This window comes from Choristoneura fumiferana, chromosome 14 (genome assembly GCF_025370935.1).
Source record: "Choristoneura fumiferana chromosome 14, NRCan_CFum_1, whole genome shotgun sequence".
Taxonomy (NCBI): domain Eukaryota; kingdom Metazoa; phylum Arthropoda; class Insecta; order Lepidoptera; family Tortricidae; genus Choristoneura; species Choristoneura fumiferana.
In genome coordinates this window covers 5501187-5519527 of record NC_133485.1, presented here as the reverse complement: position 1 = coordinate 5519527, position 18341 = coordinate 5501187, and the positions used below count along the sequence as shown (strand labels likewise).

At 37.8% G+C, this 18341-nt stretch overlaps 1 protein-coding gene across 4 annotated transcripts in view; it reads right to left on the bottom strand.

The window, feature by feature from the left end:
* LOC141434860 (uncharacterized) overlaps positions 1-18341 on the bottom strand; it is a 117187-nt gene that overhangs the window by 9497 nt on the left and 89349 nt on the right. For 3 of the 4 annotated variants that reach the window (XM_074097319.1, XM_074097323.1, XM_074097320.1), the window contains 2 exons: positions 16222-16345; positions 1610-1697 (listed from right to left, as the gene is read on the bottom strand). In XM_074097319.1, coding sequence (XP_073953420.1) covers positions 1610-1697; positions 16222-16345 — 212 coding nt within the window. The remainder of the gene's footprint in view (positions 1-1609; positions 1698-16221; positions 16346-18341) is intronic. The other variant, XM_074097321.1, reaches the window with a different exon arrangement.

Sequence of the window (18341 nt, the reverse complement as noted above, 5' to 3'; positions counted from 1 at the left end):
TAGTTTTTTCTATGGTGTTACGGCTTTAAAAAAAACATCGTTAACCCTCCAGTGTATACGCCCCTTAAGCCGGGTAAAGGTGCCGGAGATTTCTCCAGGGAGCCGGAATGGGCCGTCCTGTTAAAAATGGGTCGGTCACGGTCTTGCGATTTGTTAACCTTTTTTAAGCCCGAGCCATTTTACGAACACGGCACGCTATCAAGCTGACACCGGGTTTTTAAGCCGGTTTTGGATCAAATTATGTTACATAAATTGTTTTAGTGAGTATTGAATTAATAATCCCGTGGTATAGTGGTTTGATCTATGGCCTCACAAGCAGAGTCATGGGTTTGAGTCCGAGCTCGCATGAGCTTTACGGTGAAGGAAAACATCGTGAGCAAACCTAGTGTGTACTAGCAAATAAATTAAATTATGTGTGTGAAGTTCCCAATTCGCATTGCCTCCACGTGAGAATTACGACCAAAGCCATCTCGTTCCGAGAGGACGCCTGTGCTCTGCAGTGGGAGTGGGACGTGTACGAGTATAAGCAGAGATGATGATGAATCGACTACATTGCAAAGATATAGACTATGCTGCTGCTCATAATAGCGGACATAACGAGACTCAGTTAAGGCAGGGAAGGATTGTAGGCTTATTATGTACATCCATCCAGAAAAAAATGTTTTTGTTGCTACCTAATATCAAAACAGTTCAATTTAAACCTTCAAACAATGAAGAAAGCTTGTGTTTATAAAGTTAAACCAAAATTGTTTTATTTTAGATAATGGCCTCAAGCTAGTAAAACTAGATTTAAAAAACATTTCCCAATTTGAACAAACTAAGTCTGAATTGCACTAGTAATGGGCAGGGGCTTAGATAAAACACAAGCACATTTCCGCAGGAATAGCTTTCTGGCTGCAATCCAACCTTTAACCTCATTTGGGTCGCAAATGAGCCATGTTATGAAACCCGCAAAACATTAGCCGAGATTGATAGGTGTACTACATATATACTTCTTCTTCTTCTTCTTCAGCCCATAGCCACCCAATGCTGGGTGTACATGTATTAAATATCTTTAATAATGGTGCCTCTTAATTCAGTGTTCTTTTAATGCGTGACTTTAGATTTCAAGCGCCGCCGGTTTGTTTTAATAATATAATTGGTAACTTTGGAAGATGAAAAAGCCGCGAGACTATTATTTGTGAAATATATTTAATTTGTCTGTTCTTAGCTTAATTGTTTTGTTTATTAGTGATTACTCGTACTAGTTCATGTGAAAAATTGTAGGAACCTCATGCACTTATGTATGTAGTGACCTACTAGTAATTTGAAAAAATATTTTGGATTTTTTATTTCTTTATTTATGATATAGGTATATTAAAATATATTCATATATTAATTTGTACTTACAAACTTTTACATTTATTTTTATTTTTCACACTCTTCTGTCAAACATAACCGCCTTTCCGCATTCGCCGTCTCCGCTAAAAATCTTCCGTTACATTACAACCCTAGTTTCCACATCTGCGGAGTGTCAAAAAGACATAACAGCAACGGATATATTTCGCGGAGTGTGACCCAATGCCCCACTAGCGGCTAATAATAGTGATAGAAAACTATAGATACTAACCGTGGTGGCGCCCAATCATGGCGCGTGCAGTCCAGCAGGGTGCCGACATAGGTCTTGCCACGCCACGTAACATTTACCACCAGGACGCCTGCAACAACACGATATTTACAATTATTTCACACAGTTTGCCTCACATTAGGCCAGATTGTATCGGCCACTCGACGTAGTAATTAAGAAACTAGCTAGTAATTATCTGAACCAGGGATTCCCAAAGTGGTCGATATCGACCCCCTGGGGACTCGATCGGTTTCTCAGGGGTCGACATAAACTTAACCAACCGCGAAGTTTTTAAATTGGTAAGTATTTTGTAACAATAGTTAAAAACTAAAGCTATGTGGGTCTGAAATATCAGTTTAATTTGAAAAAGGGGTCTCTTGTACAAACATATTTTGGGAATCCCTGCTCTAAACGAACCTCGACAGCGGATTTAGCGCTGCACTCGACAGAAAAGTCTAACATGACCCATTCGCTCTATTACAACAAAAAAAAAATTAGGTACTAAAGCTGCGTTTTCACCAATAATTTTAATATTTAATATTTATTTCTAATAAACATTACACCTATCATTACAGTTACCCAATACGATAGAATGCCATTACCCCATTGCCATTGCCTAATGTGCCATTTACCTCGCCTCGCTCCGCTCAGCTATTTCCACCAGAAATGTGCTGTGCGGTGCGAGGCGAGGTGAATGAAGCGTTTCTATGAAAAAAACATTCCTCGCAAAACATCCTCGCACATTGGTGGAAACGCGAAAATTGCCGTTCGAGCGCTAAAGGCCACGACTATGAGCGACCAGCGAGCAAGCGATTGTATTATATAGCTGTGATCGTATCGTACAATGGACTGAGAAATTGATCGCTGCGCCGCTGCTCGTGCATAGACGGGGCTGGAGCACAAGGTTCATCTGGGTCTAGATTTCAAAAATTCAGTACTAGGGCATGCACGTAAAATATACAGAAACAAATGATCTAGCGTTAAGATGAAATGATATGACGAATTGATGATCGATGCCGGAAATACTAAGTGCATGTGTTCCAAATAACCTTTGAACCGCGATTACTCCGATTACACGGTGCGTAAAACTCCATAAAATCAGAAAAAAGTTTCAAAGCAAAATTTTGTAAATTGCTTTACGTGTAAATGTATAAAAACATTTAATCTATCATGTATTGAGTGCAATGGATAAAATTATAATAAACATCCTGCACTTTGTCTCTATGGCATTAACTTGTGTAAGTTTGTATACAATTTGCAGAAAAAAGAAATCTTACGATCTCAATCGCACTAGAGGAAGTTAGTTGCGTTTGTTTGCATATAATGTGCCAAAGTCGAAGTGGCCTAGTGGTTAGCCCTATCGCCTCTCAAGCAAAGGATCCCAGGTTCAAACCCGGGCTCGCATCTTTGAGTTTTTCGAAATTCATGTGCGAAATTACATTTGAAGTTTACCACGAGCTTTATGGTGAAGGAAAACATCGTGTGGGCATCTGCACAACCCGCGAATCAATTCAATGGTGCGTGCATTTCCCAATTCATACTGGGCCCGCGTGGGAACTACGGGCAAAGCCCTTTTATTCTGAGAAGAGAAAAGGTCTGCGCCCAGCAGTGGAATGTATATTGAATGGGATGATGATTCCATACATAAATTAATAAAACCTTAAAAGTGACTACGTGGAGAGCACTTCCTTTGTTAAAAACTACTGAGCCATTCTCGTATGATTCATGATATATTTGCGCCTGACTGCTCCCCAATGTGACAGACGGTCTAGAAGCTACAAGTCTAGCCTCACTTATCCCTGGTTATCTAGATAGGTACTGAATTTTCAGACAACAGAAGTCAATGACCCTTTTAACAACATAGAACTTCGGGCGAGATAAAAATAAATAAGTAGATTGCTTATCGACGAAAATCTAAAAAATAGTTAAAAATAACATTGTAGGTAAATAGTATGACCAACTTAAGACGTAAATAGTTAAAAGCGACTCTTAAATAATTGTTAACTGAACTACGCGCTGTTTCTCGACTAAAAACTTTACGAAACTTAATTATCTGTCGCTCAATTATTAATTTTTTTTGTCCTTCCTTTTAAAATTTTACGTAATCGTGTCGTTCTCAAGGCAAAATTTCAAAATAAAGTCAATAGTATCAGAGAGGTTCAAAATTAAAACGCTTCTCACTCGTCGTAGAACATTCTCAAAGTAAGTGTGTAAATAATAATTTTCCTTGTAACAGCCATGCGATGACACCGACACTAACTGCGGAAAGGTTTCACAATTTTTACGATTCGATTGATTCGATAGCAGCTACAGCCAAAAGACTTTACCTTCTAGACTAGAATATACTATTTAAAGACCCCTTAAGCTGTAAAAGCTATCTGAGGCTAAAAGCATAATAGTCCGTTCGAAAAAAAAGAATAATAATGAACGAATTGGCACTAATCAAGCGTGCTTCATTTTAGTCTACATCTTCTCTCTACAGTCTACATCAGCCGCGATTGTGTGTGGTCAAACGTAAGCCTATTACTATATTTAAAAAAATTACGTCACTACAGAGTCTGCAGACTAGAGTATAAAGCAGAATTCACACGACCCAGTCCGATTAAAGTGTCCTAAACACATTGTACACAGATCACGCCATCTTACAATAAACAGACATGACACGCTGTATAGATCCCGACTTGTTTTCCTATAGCCTAAGTCCATTAACGGTACGACAGGCGTAGTTTATCTTTGTACTTGTATCAAATATCATGTTTGAACAGACAAGGGATTGCAATTGGACACAAAATAGAGAATAGCAGTTGATAAACTGCATACAATGGGGTAGCTTAATAATAGAGCCAGCGAATACAGGATTTCTCTTAGGGGCGGTAGAAACGATTTAAGTGTGGATTTGTAACTAACTACATGGCTGAAACAATTAAGCTATGATAACACGGGGCTATTATTGTACCGAGCTAAATATTAAGTGTACCTAAAATGTGGCATACCACACACACACACACACACACGAACGCACGCACGCACGCACGGACGCACGCATGTACGCACGCACGCACACACACATCACCGTTATTAAGGGGCTGTTTCACAATCCATTGATTAGTGTTAACTGACGGTTAAATGTGATGCCGTCTCTATTTGTTTTGTTCGAAAGATAAATATAAGTAATTTTTATATTGTAATATTTCCTGTGTATACTTACCTAATACCTAGTTATGGAGGAGCGGGGCATCCTAACACAGGTTCACTCACCTAAAAGGAAGTCCCTACCACTGAAGGAAATTATAGACTAGTTAATAAGGGAAAATAAACAAATTTTCATTTTCATTTGCAGCATCAAATATGCTTTCTGTTGCATCATTTCAACCCAATCTGTAATTAACTGGCACTCGTGTTTAAAAATATTGTAGGCAAATCATGTTTCCAATTATATTTTGTTTTGTGCTAATAGAAACGGATAGGATAACAGCGTTAGAGACGACGCTGAGTGTTATTTTTAACGTGTACAATATTTTTATTTTTTGGTATACTGCCGGTAGGTACCGAATATTCCATAATAGAAATAAGTTAGCTCGATACCAATTTTCCTAGAGAACGCAAAAATCACACAACTGAATTGGAAACACTTTCAATGCTTTCTTATTATTATGGCAACATCGCTCATAATAAGTATTCTGTTAGCTACCTCGTCACAGTTGACTGCTCTGGCATTAAACGGTTGGCTATTATTTAAAATTCCACGTTCTATTCATTAAAAAAGTTCGATTGTACTGTCTAGTTTGAAAAAGGAAACAACAATGAAACATTTGAGAAGCGGTTCCCTGTCAAATTAAAAATTACAACAGTGGGTATAAATATATCTATTTACTCTTTCTACACCATTGATGTTTCTTAAAATAAAGTCCTCTGATCCTTCGTATACTTAACAAAAAAAGTGGTATCTCTCTTAACAAGAGGTGACGTTTGTGAAATTGATGCAGTCGAGCTATGGAGGCGGGGATGGCTCCAATTTGTCACGGGCTCATTTGCATGCGCAGTCGGTTCAAACTGAATCGAACCAGTTTGCAATGGAAATACTCGGAAGCTGTGTTTGAGGCAAAAATGCTGAAGTTTGTGGCTTTAGCTCAGGGAAAATATTTAAGTAACGGGGGAGTTTTTTTTGTACACAAATGTTATCTCACTAATATTATAAATGCTATGTGAGTGTGTGCGTGTGTGTGTTTTGCGCTAAAACGACTCTACGGATTTGGACTAGGACCTTTGAAACTAGCCGCTTTTTATCCTGATATTTTTTTCGGGGTCCACGTAAAATCCCAAAGTTTTACCGTTAAGGCTAGACTAAGCATTAAACTTTGCACAAGTGTTCTTCACACAACAAAATAAAGACCGCGATATAAGTAGGTATATATAAGTAAAATCCCGAAACTTCATTTGGATTAAAAGATAACCTAAGTAATGATTTACGCAAGCGAAGTCGGGTTATTATACATTTCGTAAAAAAAAAAAACAAAAAACAATGCAAAATACTCTCAAGTATTTCTGCGGTATTTATCCCTAGTATTTTACGTCACAGTGACACGCAACGCTAGCACCAGTCTCGGGTACGAGTAGAACGTGACTCGGCCTGCATATTTAGACCCCCCTTATCGCTAGCGTGCTAACTTATGCTAATTTAATTAATCAATTTCAACCCTCTATTCATAACACATTTTTGTGCTATATTGCGATTATGAAGGCAACAATTTTGCTAAGCTCATAAAGGTAACAGTTTTGCTCCAGCATTATTACAAAAAGAACATTCTAAGTTTATGAGGTTTTGTTTAGCTGTTTGACACATTTTGAAAAAAGATGACGCGTATTACCTACGCTTCTGAGAACATAATGTACATCATGCACTTCCATCATTTATTTTGCAGCCCTTTTTTAGTTCGATAGGGGGTCCACTGAGCATTAACACTAAGGGGCTGTTTCACCATCCATTGATTAGTGTTAACTAATGGTTAAATGAGATGCCGTCTCTATTTGTTTTGTTCGAATAGACGGAGACGGCATCACATTTAACCGTCAGTTAACACTAATCAATGGTGAAACAGCCCCTAAATCGTATTTTCAGCAAGTGATTAGTCTCGAGCTTGACTCTCGAATGTCTTCGCAGATCTGAGCAGCGACTGTGTAGTCACCACTCCTTTAGAATCGTAAGGTTCAATGACCACCGCCGCGACCAATAAACCTCAAATTATTTACAACGTAGTAACGTTACTGCCGTCGCCATTACCTACAACAGCACATTCAATGAGGTTTTTTCCTCCGCAATTTAAAATGGCCATAGAATTTTTTTTGAACTCTGCACGTTGTAATAAATGTACGTTTATTATAGATCTTCATCACTCTGAAGTAAGTATTGGTTTTCGTTTATGTTGGTACGTTGGGTTTAGTCTAGAAAGTTACCAATTGAATATGTGGTAAACTAAACAAACGACTGACTAACTTTATTCTGTAAGTGGGCCGCAAACAACTCTTTACAATGTTCCAGCGCGTTCGGAATACTTACCATTATTGCCAAGAAACTTAGCAGATTTTTTTTTATCAAATCAAAAAAAATCCAACTCACTTAAACATTAATAAAAAAGTAATTGTCTGTCTTAAACCGCAGAATCGATTTAGATGGAATTTGGTATGGATATAGAATGAGACCCGGGGAAGGACATGAGATGGTTTTTATCCCGGAAAATTGCACAGTTGCCCCGACATATCGATAAATGAATTCTTGGCAGACGTGTCCCGTTAAAAGCTAGTTCAACATAAAAATGTAAAAGTCCAGCTTATTCGAAAACGAATCGCGTCTCGAACGGTTTATTTAACTGAGCTCTACCTACTCTGAAAAGTTCGAAATCCTAAGTACGTATCGTACCATCCCTTTCATTTTGTTTTTAAATACTACTAGCGTGAGCGGGACGGCAGAAGATGAAATGCGAATGTCTAACTCAGAAGTAGACCCCTGGGAACATTTCTCGCCAAATATCGTCGAACATTTAACAAATTGTGATAAAAATGGGGGCAACGGACCTCGGTCAATCCCTTTTAATCCCTCGAGGCTTCGTCGAGTATTTTAATATGGCGGCGGAATACCTGAGCCGGCAATATCCTTTTCAAATTGCGAGAATTAATCCCGTTTTGTACAAATACTTTTATCTGTTGCTGTACCTACTAATTATAATGATGTAATGTTAAAAGCTAAATGTGAATAGTATCATCATAAACTTTACTTAAACATTGCTTCCATTGAAACCTCCAGAATACCTCAAGAATCGACCAATCACATTAGTTGAAATCCACGTAGAGCCCGGCGAGACCTAGGTTTCAACTAATATCGGATTCAGCACGTATCCGCTCCGCTCAGCCTCAGTGGAAGCACATCATATCAATCTTATCTAGCTTGAAGTTACCTCTAAGGCTGTATTTCCACCAGCGATGTGCGAGGATGCGTTGCGACAAATTTGTTTTTCATGAACCAATAGAAGCGCTTCATTTACCACTCCGTCGAGCTGTTTCCATTAGAATGAAAATACAAACTGAGACATGGATGCACACCACCACCACCATCAGCACTGGGAATCGAACCCAGGTCCTCAGCATTCCGTGCTGCGTGCTATAACCCCTACACCACTGCTGGACAGGAATCTAGACACGAATTTTTCCTATGCATACATATCTCAGGTTGTTTATTTCTACTTTGCTACTTAAGCAGCAGCACTCCATTAGAGCTGCGCTGAGCGAGGACAGGTAAAATTGGTTCATGAAATCACATCCCTGGCAACACATCCTCGCACATCTCTGGTGGAAACGCAGCCTCAACTGGGTAAAAATAGCCAGTTAAATATAATATAAGACTTAGGGGCTGTTTCACCATCCATTGATTAGTGTTAACTGACGGTTAAATGCGATGCCGTCTCCGTCTATTCGAACTAAACAAATAGAGACGGCATCACATTTAACCGTCAGTTAACACTAGTCAATGGTTGGTGAAACAGCCCCTTAGTAATTTTAAATAAGAAGATTGCTTTAAACATGGTATTGTGACTTGTCGTAGAAAAAACATGTTGAATTTTCCAATGTTGAAGGTTCATTCCAAGTATTACAGGTATACTTGAATAAAATATATTACTTGTAACTAAGCTCTACAGTCTACCAACTATATAAACAACTAATTCGACGACGAGACGAATAATACAACAAAGGTACTTTGAGTTCTAACACAAGAGCAGCTAAGTACCTCAATTCACTGTGAGAGCCAAAAGTAATCATACACTCTAATCATAAACAAGTATACACTACAGAGTGTATAAACACTATAAATACTTGCAAGTTCGAGATAAATACTGTAAGTACAGTTTTACGAGTATTTATCTTGAAGTCGCAGGTATTTACGGGATAGAGTACTGATGGCTGTCATAATAAATTAATTAACGTTCATGAAACAATAAAATAATTGGACGCTGTAATTTAATATCGAAGTGAACTAGAGCTGAAATACCGGTTTGCAAGTCGATTTGAAGCGAAATGATTGACTTTATCACAGAATTCAGTTCATAACACAAACCATTGTATACTGAATGCTACACCGTTGGAACAAGGATTGGAATTGAAGCGTATAGATGTCTGAGGCCGCAAGCAAGGCCGAAAAACCCTGATTATTTATTGTTTCACGAAACAATGAACACATAAAGCATTTCTCTATAAGCGATTAGCATAAATGATCGGTTATTTCCGACTGGCTTGTAATTGGACGTGATCATGATCAATTAATCAAGCGACAAATGGGATAATTTAGTCCGCAGTGCACTCGTCGACTGTTGAAAACAACTTTATTTTTTACTCGACACTTCATTCAATGCGCTTTGATTATAAATATGTATTTTATAAAAGCAAAAAAGACGGCAAGAACGCTACGTGGAAACCAATAAAAACGTCGACGAAGCCGTTTTGACTACTAAATATAGATTATTTCCATTTCGGCACATTAACAATGTTCCGCCGCCTAAATACTGTTTTAAGCAATTTCCAAGTAGAAAATTACCCAAGCAAAGTATAGGGTGGCGTTTTTAAAAGGTAGGCAGATGGAGCATTTGGCCAAGTTCATGACGACGACGAGGAAATTGTCGGGGGCTCCTCGCTTTTATTATTTAGGGGTGGATTTCCCTTGTAAATGGTTAATGCTGGGCCGCCGGTCACGGAAAAGTTAAATTAAGGGCCGTCCGGTTGTTTGGTTGGTTGCGTGTAATCGCTACGATTTTGTTTTGTCTGTTGCTAATGAGTCGTCGGAGAGTCGTTAGCGAAGCGCATTCAGTTTTGTCTGATAGGTATTTATTACGGTTGACAGTTTGAACAAACAACGTTTCAAATCGATCACGTCGAACATCGGAAGACGACTGCTACTCGACACCGTGGCTTCCGGTTCGCGGTCGCTGGCGTCACCGGTTAATCATTAAGTCAGCTGTCAGAAATAATCTCGTCAACGAAAACTGAACCGAGTAAATTGGCTGAAATATTCGCGAGCTAAATGTTTACGGCAGCTGATTGAGATCGCCATGGCGGATACCAGGAGAGCAGTTGACTGAAATAGGTCCATTTAGGCGGTGCTAATTACTCCTCGGGCCGCGGTAATCAACAGCCTAATGGTCGTCGAGGTCGTTCCCCACTTCGCCTCCTCGCTCCCCTCGCCGCTTCCTCGCTTTCCTTAAATCCTTGTATTTATCTACATCGATAAATAACACGGGGCTTAGGTTAGGGATAAAGGAAGAAAAATAATACACTGTTTCCATTACAATCCACGTTCATGTTCGTTTGTGCGGTTTACTTTGAAGTTTCACTGAATATGGATATTAATTTTGTTTGCCTGGCATAGGTCAGATCGTTTTAAGAATACAAATAAATAAGTAAGAAATTCAAGAAAAGAACGCCAAGTTTTATACCTACGTAATGAATTAATCATAAGGTTATACATCTAATTATGGAGACATCAGCAGTTTATGTATACATTTCAAACAGTGGCTCTAACAACGGTACAATTAACTTGAGTTTTTCTGTTCTTTACTTATACCTACCTCACGGTTCTGTAGTCGTGTTTAATATTAAAATATTCATGGCGAACATAAAACATCGGAGTGAATGAGTCGAACGTAATTACCAAGCGCTTATTAGCGGTTGATAGCATCGCTGTATTTAATAACCCCGTCCTATCGACTCAAACGAGATCCTTTACACCTTTTATGTTTCCAGCAAACGGCGCGGCGAGGTTAAGAGCGCGCAAACATTTTGTCCCAACTCGTCACTGGCGCGATCTCCTTCCCGCGGCCCGTGTTTCGCCCGCACACTACAAAGGTTTGCTGTGTGCGTACGATGCGAGCGTTGCCGAAACATTAAACACATCTTGATCGTTGTACATTTTTCGTCGTAGTAAAATTAAGAAAAAAATTGTTGCGATATAAATATTTTTATTCCTTAACATAATAATTTATTTTATTACTTACAAGCTTTTTACTTATCTTGCCCTGTTAGTACCTACGTTAGTTATTAGTAGGTATGGATAAAATTTTGGAAGCTAAACTTGACTAAATATGCGTTTTCAGATTAAGTTAAAATTTTACATACGTGTGTAAATCAAATGACAATGCAGTATATTATTATGATTTATGAAGCCTGATCTGATGATGGAGCTGGAAGGTGGCCGTAGGAACTCTGTAATAAATCTATATAACCACATCGACTTTGGGCTCGTTTGATTCGTCTTGACAAGTACTTTGGCCCTAGATGGCAACAACGTATAAAAATTACAGTCAGTAAAAAAAGCTGGCAATAAAAATTTAATTTTTCAGTGCGCGCAAAATATTTAGTTTCAATGTTTCTTACGCATATGATGGTATATTGTGTGAGGGCACGTAATAATTAGTAAATAAATGAATATTTCATCATCATTGCTCATAATTATTTTCATCTAATATCTTTAAACGAGCAATTCCGAAATCCCCGATATATATATATATATATATATATATATATATATATATATATATATATATTTCGGCGATAATGTGTACGTGTATATAAAATATTGTATGAAATTTTACATAATTAGGCCTTAAAACTCGTGTGATGCTATAACGATATTCACTTCGCTGGTATCGTTAACCCACACTATGGTTTCAAGACCCCTCTTTATGTAACAATTGCATAAATACTATTAGTAGATTGTACACTACGGGGATAAAGCACTTTATTATGTCACGGGTACGGTATTGAATCCTGAGCGTAACGAAGGACTCCAGATTTAACTCCCGAGCGCAGCGAGGGTGTCGTGCGTTAACTCCCGAGCGAAGCGAGGGTTTTAAGATGGAGTCCTTAGATCAGATGGAGTCGACTTCTCTGGGAGTAGATTATTAACAATGCGTAAGGCGTCTAATTTAATGGACTACGGAGTCCAATGACATTTTAGTAACAGGAATTTCATTAGCTATCGTACATGTTCGGAGACAGTCTATCAAAACTGAGTAGTATCCTGGAATGTTTAATAAACATTAATCTTCATTTTATATGATTTCACTTGGTACGTACCTAATAAAATACTGTGCAAATTTGACAAAAGTATTATTACTGAATAAATTGTGGCAAAATCTAATTTTTTTAAAGTTGAAAATGCGTCATACATTTTACATATTGGGACTTATAGAAATCTCATGATTAGGTATATTCGACATTTCAGCCTGTTCTATTTTCCGTCTGAAAATAAATGCAATCTTAAAATCAAGAAAGTAATGTTATCATAAATCCGAATTGGATTAAATTTAACACAAAAACGTATTTATTATTGATCCTGAATGTACAGTAATGGGAATTAGTATTGATAAATAACCTTTTAATGGTAGTATAGTACCTGATAAAAAAATGTTATCTTAAAACCAAAAACAGTAATTTTACAGTAACCTTAATTCCGATTTGGGGTGAATTTAACAAAAAAATATATTTATGGAACTATATTTCTATCTTGGATTTACAGTAATGGTAATTAATAATGATGAATAACCTTTTCTAAGCAGCTCATACTGTGTTAACAGTACTGTGTTTTTTCATCCCAAATGATTTTCGTTTATTACCCATATCTAAGAATATAAGACTTTTACTTGTACAACAAGATTTTATTTACTTTTATATCATACTCACTATCATACTAACAAACATACTAACAGGGCAAGTTAAATAAAAGCTTTAATAACTTTAAGTTACATTTAATTTTTTTAATACAATATTTTTTTGCTGACTGTACTTTTGTCCCTGGTTACCACCTAGGACTTGTCAAGACAAATCTAATGAGCCCAAACTCGATGGGATTATGTCGTTTTATTACAGAGTTCTTGTGGTTACCTTCCAGCTCCATCATCAGATCAGCTTCATGTCATAATAATAATATTACATTGTCATTTTATTCACACATGCACGCAAAGTTTCATCTCAATCAAAAATCAGGAAGTGGGTCAAATTTAGTTAATACTTACACACTACATACTAACATACATACTAATATGGCAAGTTAAATAAATGCTTGTGAAATGTAAAATGCATCTACCCGTATTAGTTTGAGTGAAAATTGCGAAAATTTAAAACATTTAATTTTAACATGTAAAATTACTTATCAAGTATCAAGCAATTGCGGACACGCTATAACTATCGGGTGTTTGCAGTAAAGGTTGATAACCTTGCGGAGAGCGCAGAGCGATACGTCCGTTCCTTGGGAGAGCCCGGCGCTTTCTGAGTCGTAACTAATAACGCGCGCGGTTATATAATCGATTTAGGACCCAAGTTTAGAAAATTGTCAAACTTAAATGAGCTATTATTAAGCGCTGAAAAAAATATTACAGACTAAACATTTCCTGTAGATTTATAATAAAATTGTTTTATTGGCAAATACATCACAACAAATGAGATAAAAAATGATGAAGTAGACCGATTTAGACTTTTTGAAGAATGGTATTTGAATAATAATAACTAATATTTTGATACATATGATGACCCTATGTCTTAAAAGACTATATTTCCTATTATAAAATACTAAAGTTACACTGTTTGTGGTGGGTTATAATGGAAATATTTCACATGAAAGACAGCTCTGACGCGTATTTTTGTAAAACCTCACTAACAAAATGATATGGCAAAAAAAAATCGCTGACGGAAATAAATGGAAATTACCGCTATACATCAGAGTAAGAGTTTATCTATATGTTACATTAGTTTTTCCTTAAAAAACGTAAGCATTTAGACATTAATAAGGCATTTGAAAAACCTCAAAATCGCTGAATGGGCAATTTTTCGTTTGCACGCTCTTAACACGTAAATGGTTAAAATAATTAGAGCCGTTTGTCGTTTATTCACTAACAATGGTAGGTTGTAAACTGGTCGAGGACCTAATTGGTTCCCGGCGTTCCAGATCGCCATTGAAACAGTTGGACGCAAATGTTGAAAAATATCGCTTTATATAACAGCTTTATCGTGAGTCGTTTTGATGAATCGTATGAAGTCAGTCAGCTTTTATCATAGGACATAATCCGAGCGCGGTCGGTCGTCATTAGCAGCGAAATAAAACAGGACACAATGTAACGTGAGAGCAGCCCGAGCGCCATTAGAGCCCTGCGCCCCGGACTCGGCGTAATTATTATAAAACACGATAATAAATCACCATCTGCTCGCTTCTGTTGCCACTTTCCAAATTTATCCGCTGTCCCCGGTCAGGCACGGCGAGGGTCCCTCCCGGGGAGGCAATTCACGCCCTTCCTCTTCAAGCTTATTTATTTTGGGCTAACGGCGTCGAGCAGCTTACGGAAATTAAATACGGTAAACCGCACTCCGGTCGTGTTATAATTTCATCACGGGCTCGCGTGTTAGCGGGCGTTTATGGAGTTGGCTGTTCGCCGTACGTGATGGCGTCTTCACTCCGTAATGCCAGCGAGGCAGCTGCCGGCGCTCGCTCAAAAAACGTCCCCAGGAGACAGGTTTACTGGCGCGACGTACGTGCTAACAATTACCAGCCTCCCCCCGCCTCACTCCCGTCCCGCAACGCGTTCCATTCCACTAATTAGAAAACATATTTATTCTTAATTTAATTACTTTTCGTTATCATCTTTTAGGTTACGTATCTTTTATGAACCCATTATCCTCTGTTCTGTATCACCACTTAGCACAATATTTCCTTTTTTGGCATTTATTTTATAGCACGCTTAAAGCCGGGCGGCGTCGGTTCGAGAGGCGTTAAATAATTCCGTCGTTCAAAATGAGCTTCGTTTGTACAGAGGAGCTTTTAAGAGAGTAAAGTTTACTCTTCCAACAGGTCGGTGGCGTTGGACGGATACAAATGAAATCCCCAGAAGTTTGTTTGCCTCGGTGCGGTGGGAACAATGGACAGTCTGATTAGAGCCGCCGGCCCCCCGCGCCGCGCCGCCTACTCGCTTCGCCGTAATAACTATTCATTCCTCAATTAAATTGCCACAAATAATAAAGATAGAATGCTTGAAATATTAATCGGACCGGTCTTATGGCTGTGGATATTATTGGCCATTAGAAATAATGAAATATGGCTTCACCGTGTCCAATGTAAACACGATTATTTTTATCTTTTGCTATTAAACCGAGTCCCAATTAGTACGACCTAAGCGAGTCGAGTAAAAACCAGTGGGTATATAAAAAGGTAATTTTAGTCCACAAGTAGAATACGAAATGCGTTGTTTGCCGTCAATTTGTAAGGCTGAGTAGCGTTGAAAAGAAAACACTGATTTCCATTTATTCGTCACAGCCGTTGAGTAAATCGCTCTATGTCTCGCAATGTCCCCCGCTGATTCCAAATCGCTTAGTTCCTTGATGTTGACTGCGATTGTGTGCGACGACTAAGCCCACGTTACAAAAGAGATATTCTTAGTTTTAACAACCGACGCGTCTCACGTTAACTATGGTAATAACTAGAATAACAGTACAAACATTGTGTCTGCCATTTACCGTTCAACAACTTATTTTCCTACCGTTCGTAATAACAGATGTCATTGACAGAATTGCGTTTTTTGTGGCATCTCCCCTAAGTTTCATACGAGGGGAGATAAAACTGCCACCCCATCGAGGTGATAATAATCGTCGACGGTCTTTTCAAATGCAAAGAAATGAGACTTTCATAAATATTTGTGTTTCTGGATAAAATGCCAACGAATGTTTGTGAAACCCAAGTCGGGACAAATGATTTACCGAACAACTTAAGTTTCTTTGATCACATTTATTGATTAATTTGATATTTTTAAAACGTATCGTAATTTTGTTGAAATAACTTTTATAGTTAACCTGGATAAAATGTTCATTGAGCATGAAATGTGACCCTTCGTTTGTTTTGAATTAAGATGGAAATATATCCTTAATAATTTCAGATACAGCATGTTTTATGCCGTAAAGATAAGCAGAGTAACAAAACAAACGAAGTGTCAAATATGAAACGCAAAAGCAGAAACGACCAGGCGTGCAGAAGCGTGTAAGATGTAAGCCGCGCTACGGTGCATTGCGTTCGTGCGCTAGTAACAACTCACCACCTTCCGTCTCATGCCACACGATTCCTTCCAGCGTGACCGAAGTACCAGGCTCGCAGGGCCCCAGACAGTCTGGCTCTGTGATGGTGCCCACTGACGTGCCGACACACACTTCTGCTGTATCCTGCGAATGCAATACATTAATTTAGTTTTCTTTCATTTTATTTTAACACTCAGGACGGGACGCTTTTGTAATTTTACACTTTACAATAATCACGATACAAAATAAAATGTTTTTAATATTATGAAATACGTGATCGATTTACCCACTTTCTTTTTTGTCCCCGACCTCAGCCATTTCGACATATTTTAAACAATTCTTGGACGTCCGTTCAGAACGACGGAATATTACTAAGTAAAAATATAGATTGGTAACTAAAAGTGTTTAAATACTGTTCCTATGCACGTCATTAATTAATGGATATTTAATTAGGATGCGTAATCACAATGGCTAAACCGGATAGTTGTTAATGAGATCTTTACCGTCACTAATAGTTAGCAAACAACACAAAGTAGGTATTATGAATGATATTTTGTTGATACTCGTAGAGAGCTAGTGTTCTATCTAGTCACTTCCATAACCATGTTTTAAGATTTCAAACTATAGAATATATCACTAAGTGTTTGGCCGCGGCATCGCACGCGTAAATCATAGCCACAGCAGTTGAACTTGAATTGAAAGTTTGGGTTTTTATAAAATTCCCGTGGCATTAAAATCCACTATGCCAAATTTCGTAACGGTTGTTATTACAACATTTCAACCCTATCCCGTAGGAAGGAATATCGAGATAAAAAGTAGCCTATGTGTTATTCCAGATGTCTGTCTGTATGTACATACCAAATTTCATCCAAATCCGTCCAGCCGTTTTAGCGTAAAGGAGTAACAAACACAAACACACACACACACACACACACACACACACACACAAACACAAACTTTCGCATTTATAATATAAAGTAGGAAGTAGGAGTATCGCGGGTTGGTTGGTACTATCATGTTGAGCATACATGAAACGTCGTAGTGAGTTAATTGCTTAATATTAATTTTCAACATTTACAGCAGACACGCTTAGATTTAATTCATTATTAGATCCTATTTTTTTGCATGAGCCTTAATGAGGGAGGATCGCTAGACCAAACCTGGTCTTCAATATTTCACAGTGGATGCAATAGAGCTAGTCTTGCAGGGGCCCGTTTCTCGAAGCATATTAGTCTAATACAAATTATGAGACAAAAAACTAATATTATCAGACTAATATGCTTTGAGAAACAGGGCCCAGGCAGGTGTAGGCGTAGTTAGATAGACGACGACTTGAGTCTGATCGAAATATCGGGAGGCCATTAAAAATAATCAAAGTCTACAATTCCGTAACAAATATGTCTAATAGGGGAATTGTCGGAGAACGGAGACGTTTAGGTGTACAGTCACCAGCACCAATATCTGACACAACAAGCGTGCATAAATATCTGATAAGACTCTATTTCTAGGGCCGGAAGGACGTGGCAGATATTTTTGCACGTTTCGCGGTGGCAGATATTAATGCTGGTGACTGTACGAGGGGCGTTCAATAAAATCTAGGTATTGATATATTTTAAACCTATTAAGTTTTTTTTTTTAATACTGACCGCCAAGTATCTTTCATTGACAGTAAAATTCAAACTGGTAACTTCTTTTGTTTCTCTGCAACAGCAGAATAAACGTGATCACTATGAACAATTTTGCAATGTTGAATAAATTAGAGCACCGAACCGTAATAAAATTCTTCACAAAACAAGGGAAATATCAGGGTACGTATTATAATGTATAAATTTAAAATACATATCGGTTGAAATACATACAGTTGAAATACCGAAAATTATAAAATATAATGCATCAAAATACATAAAGTTATTTGACATAAGTTCTAAACGCATAAGCTTGAAATGCATAGTGGTCAAAATATATAATGGTTACAACGCATAATGGTTCTTAGTCATATGGCACAAAATGCATATTTTCATAATGTATACGTTCAAAATCTATACAGTATGTTTTCTATAATGGTTGAAATACATACTAGACACTGAATTTTCACAATGAAAAATGCATATATTACAATTCTGGCACTAGCCGGCCGCTG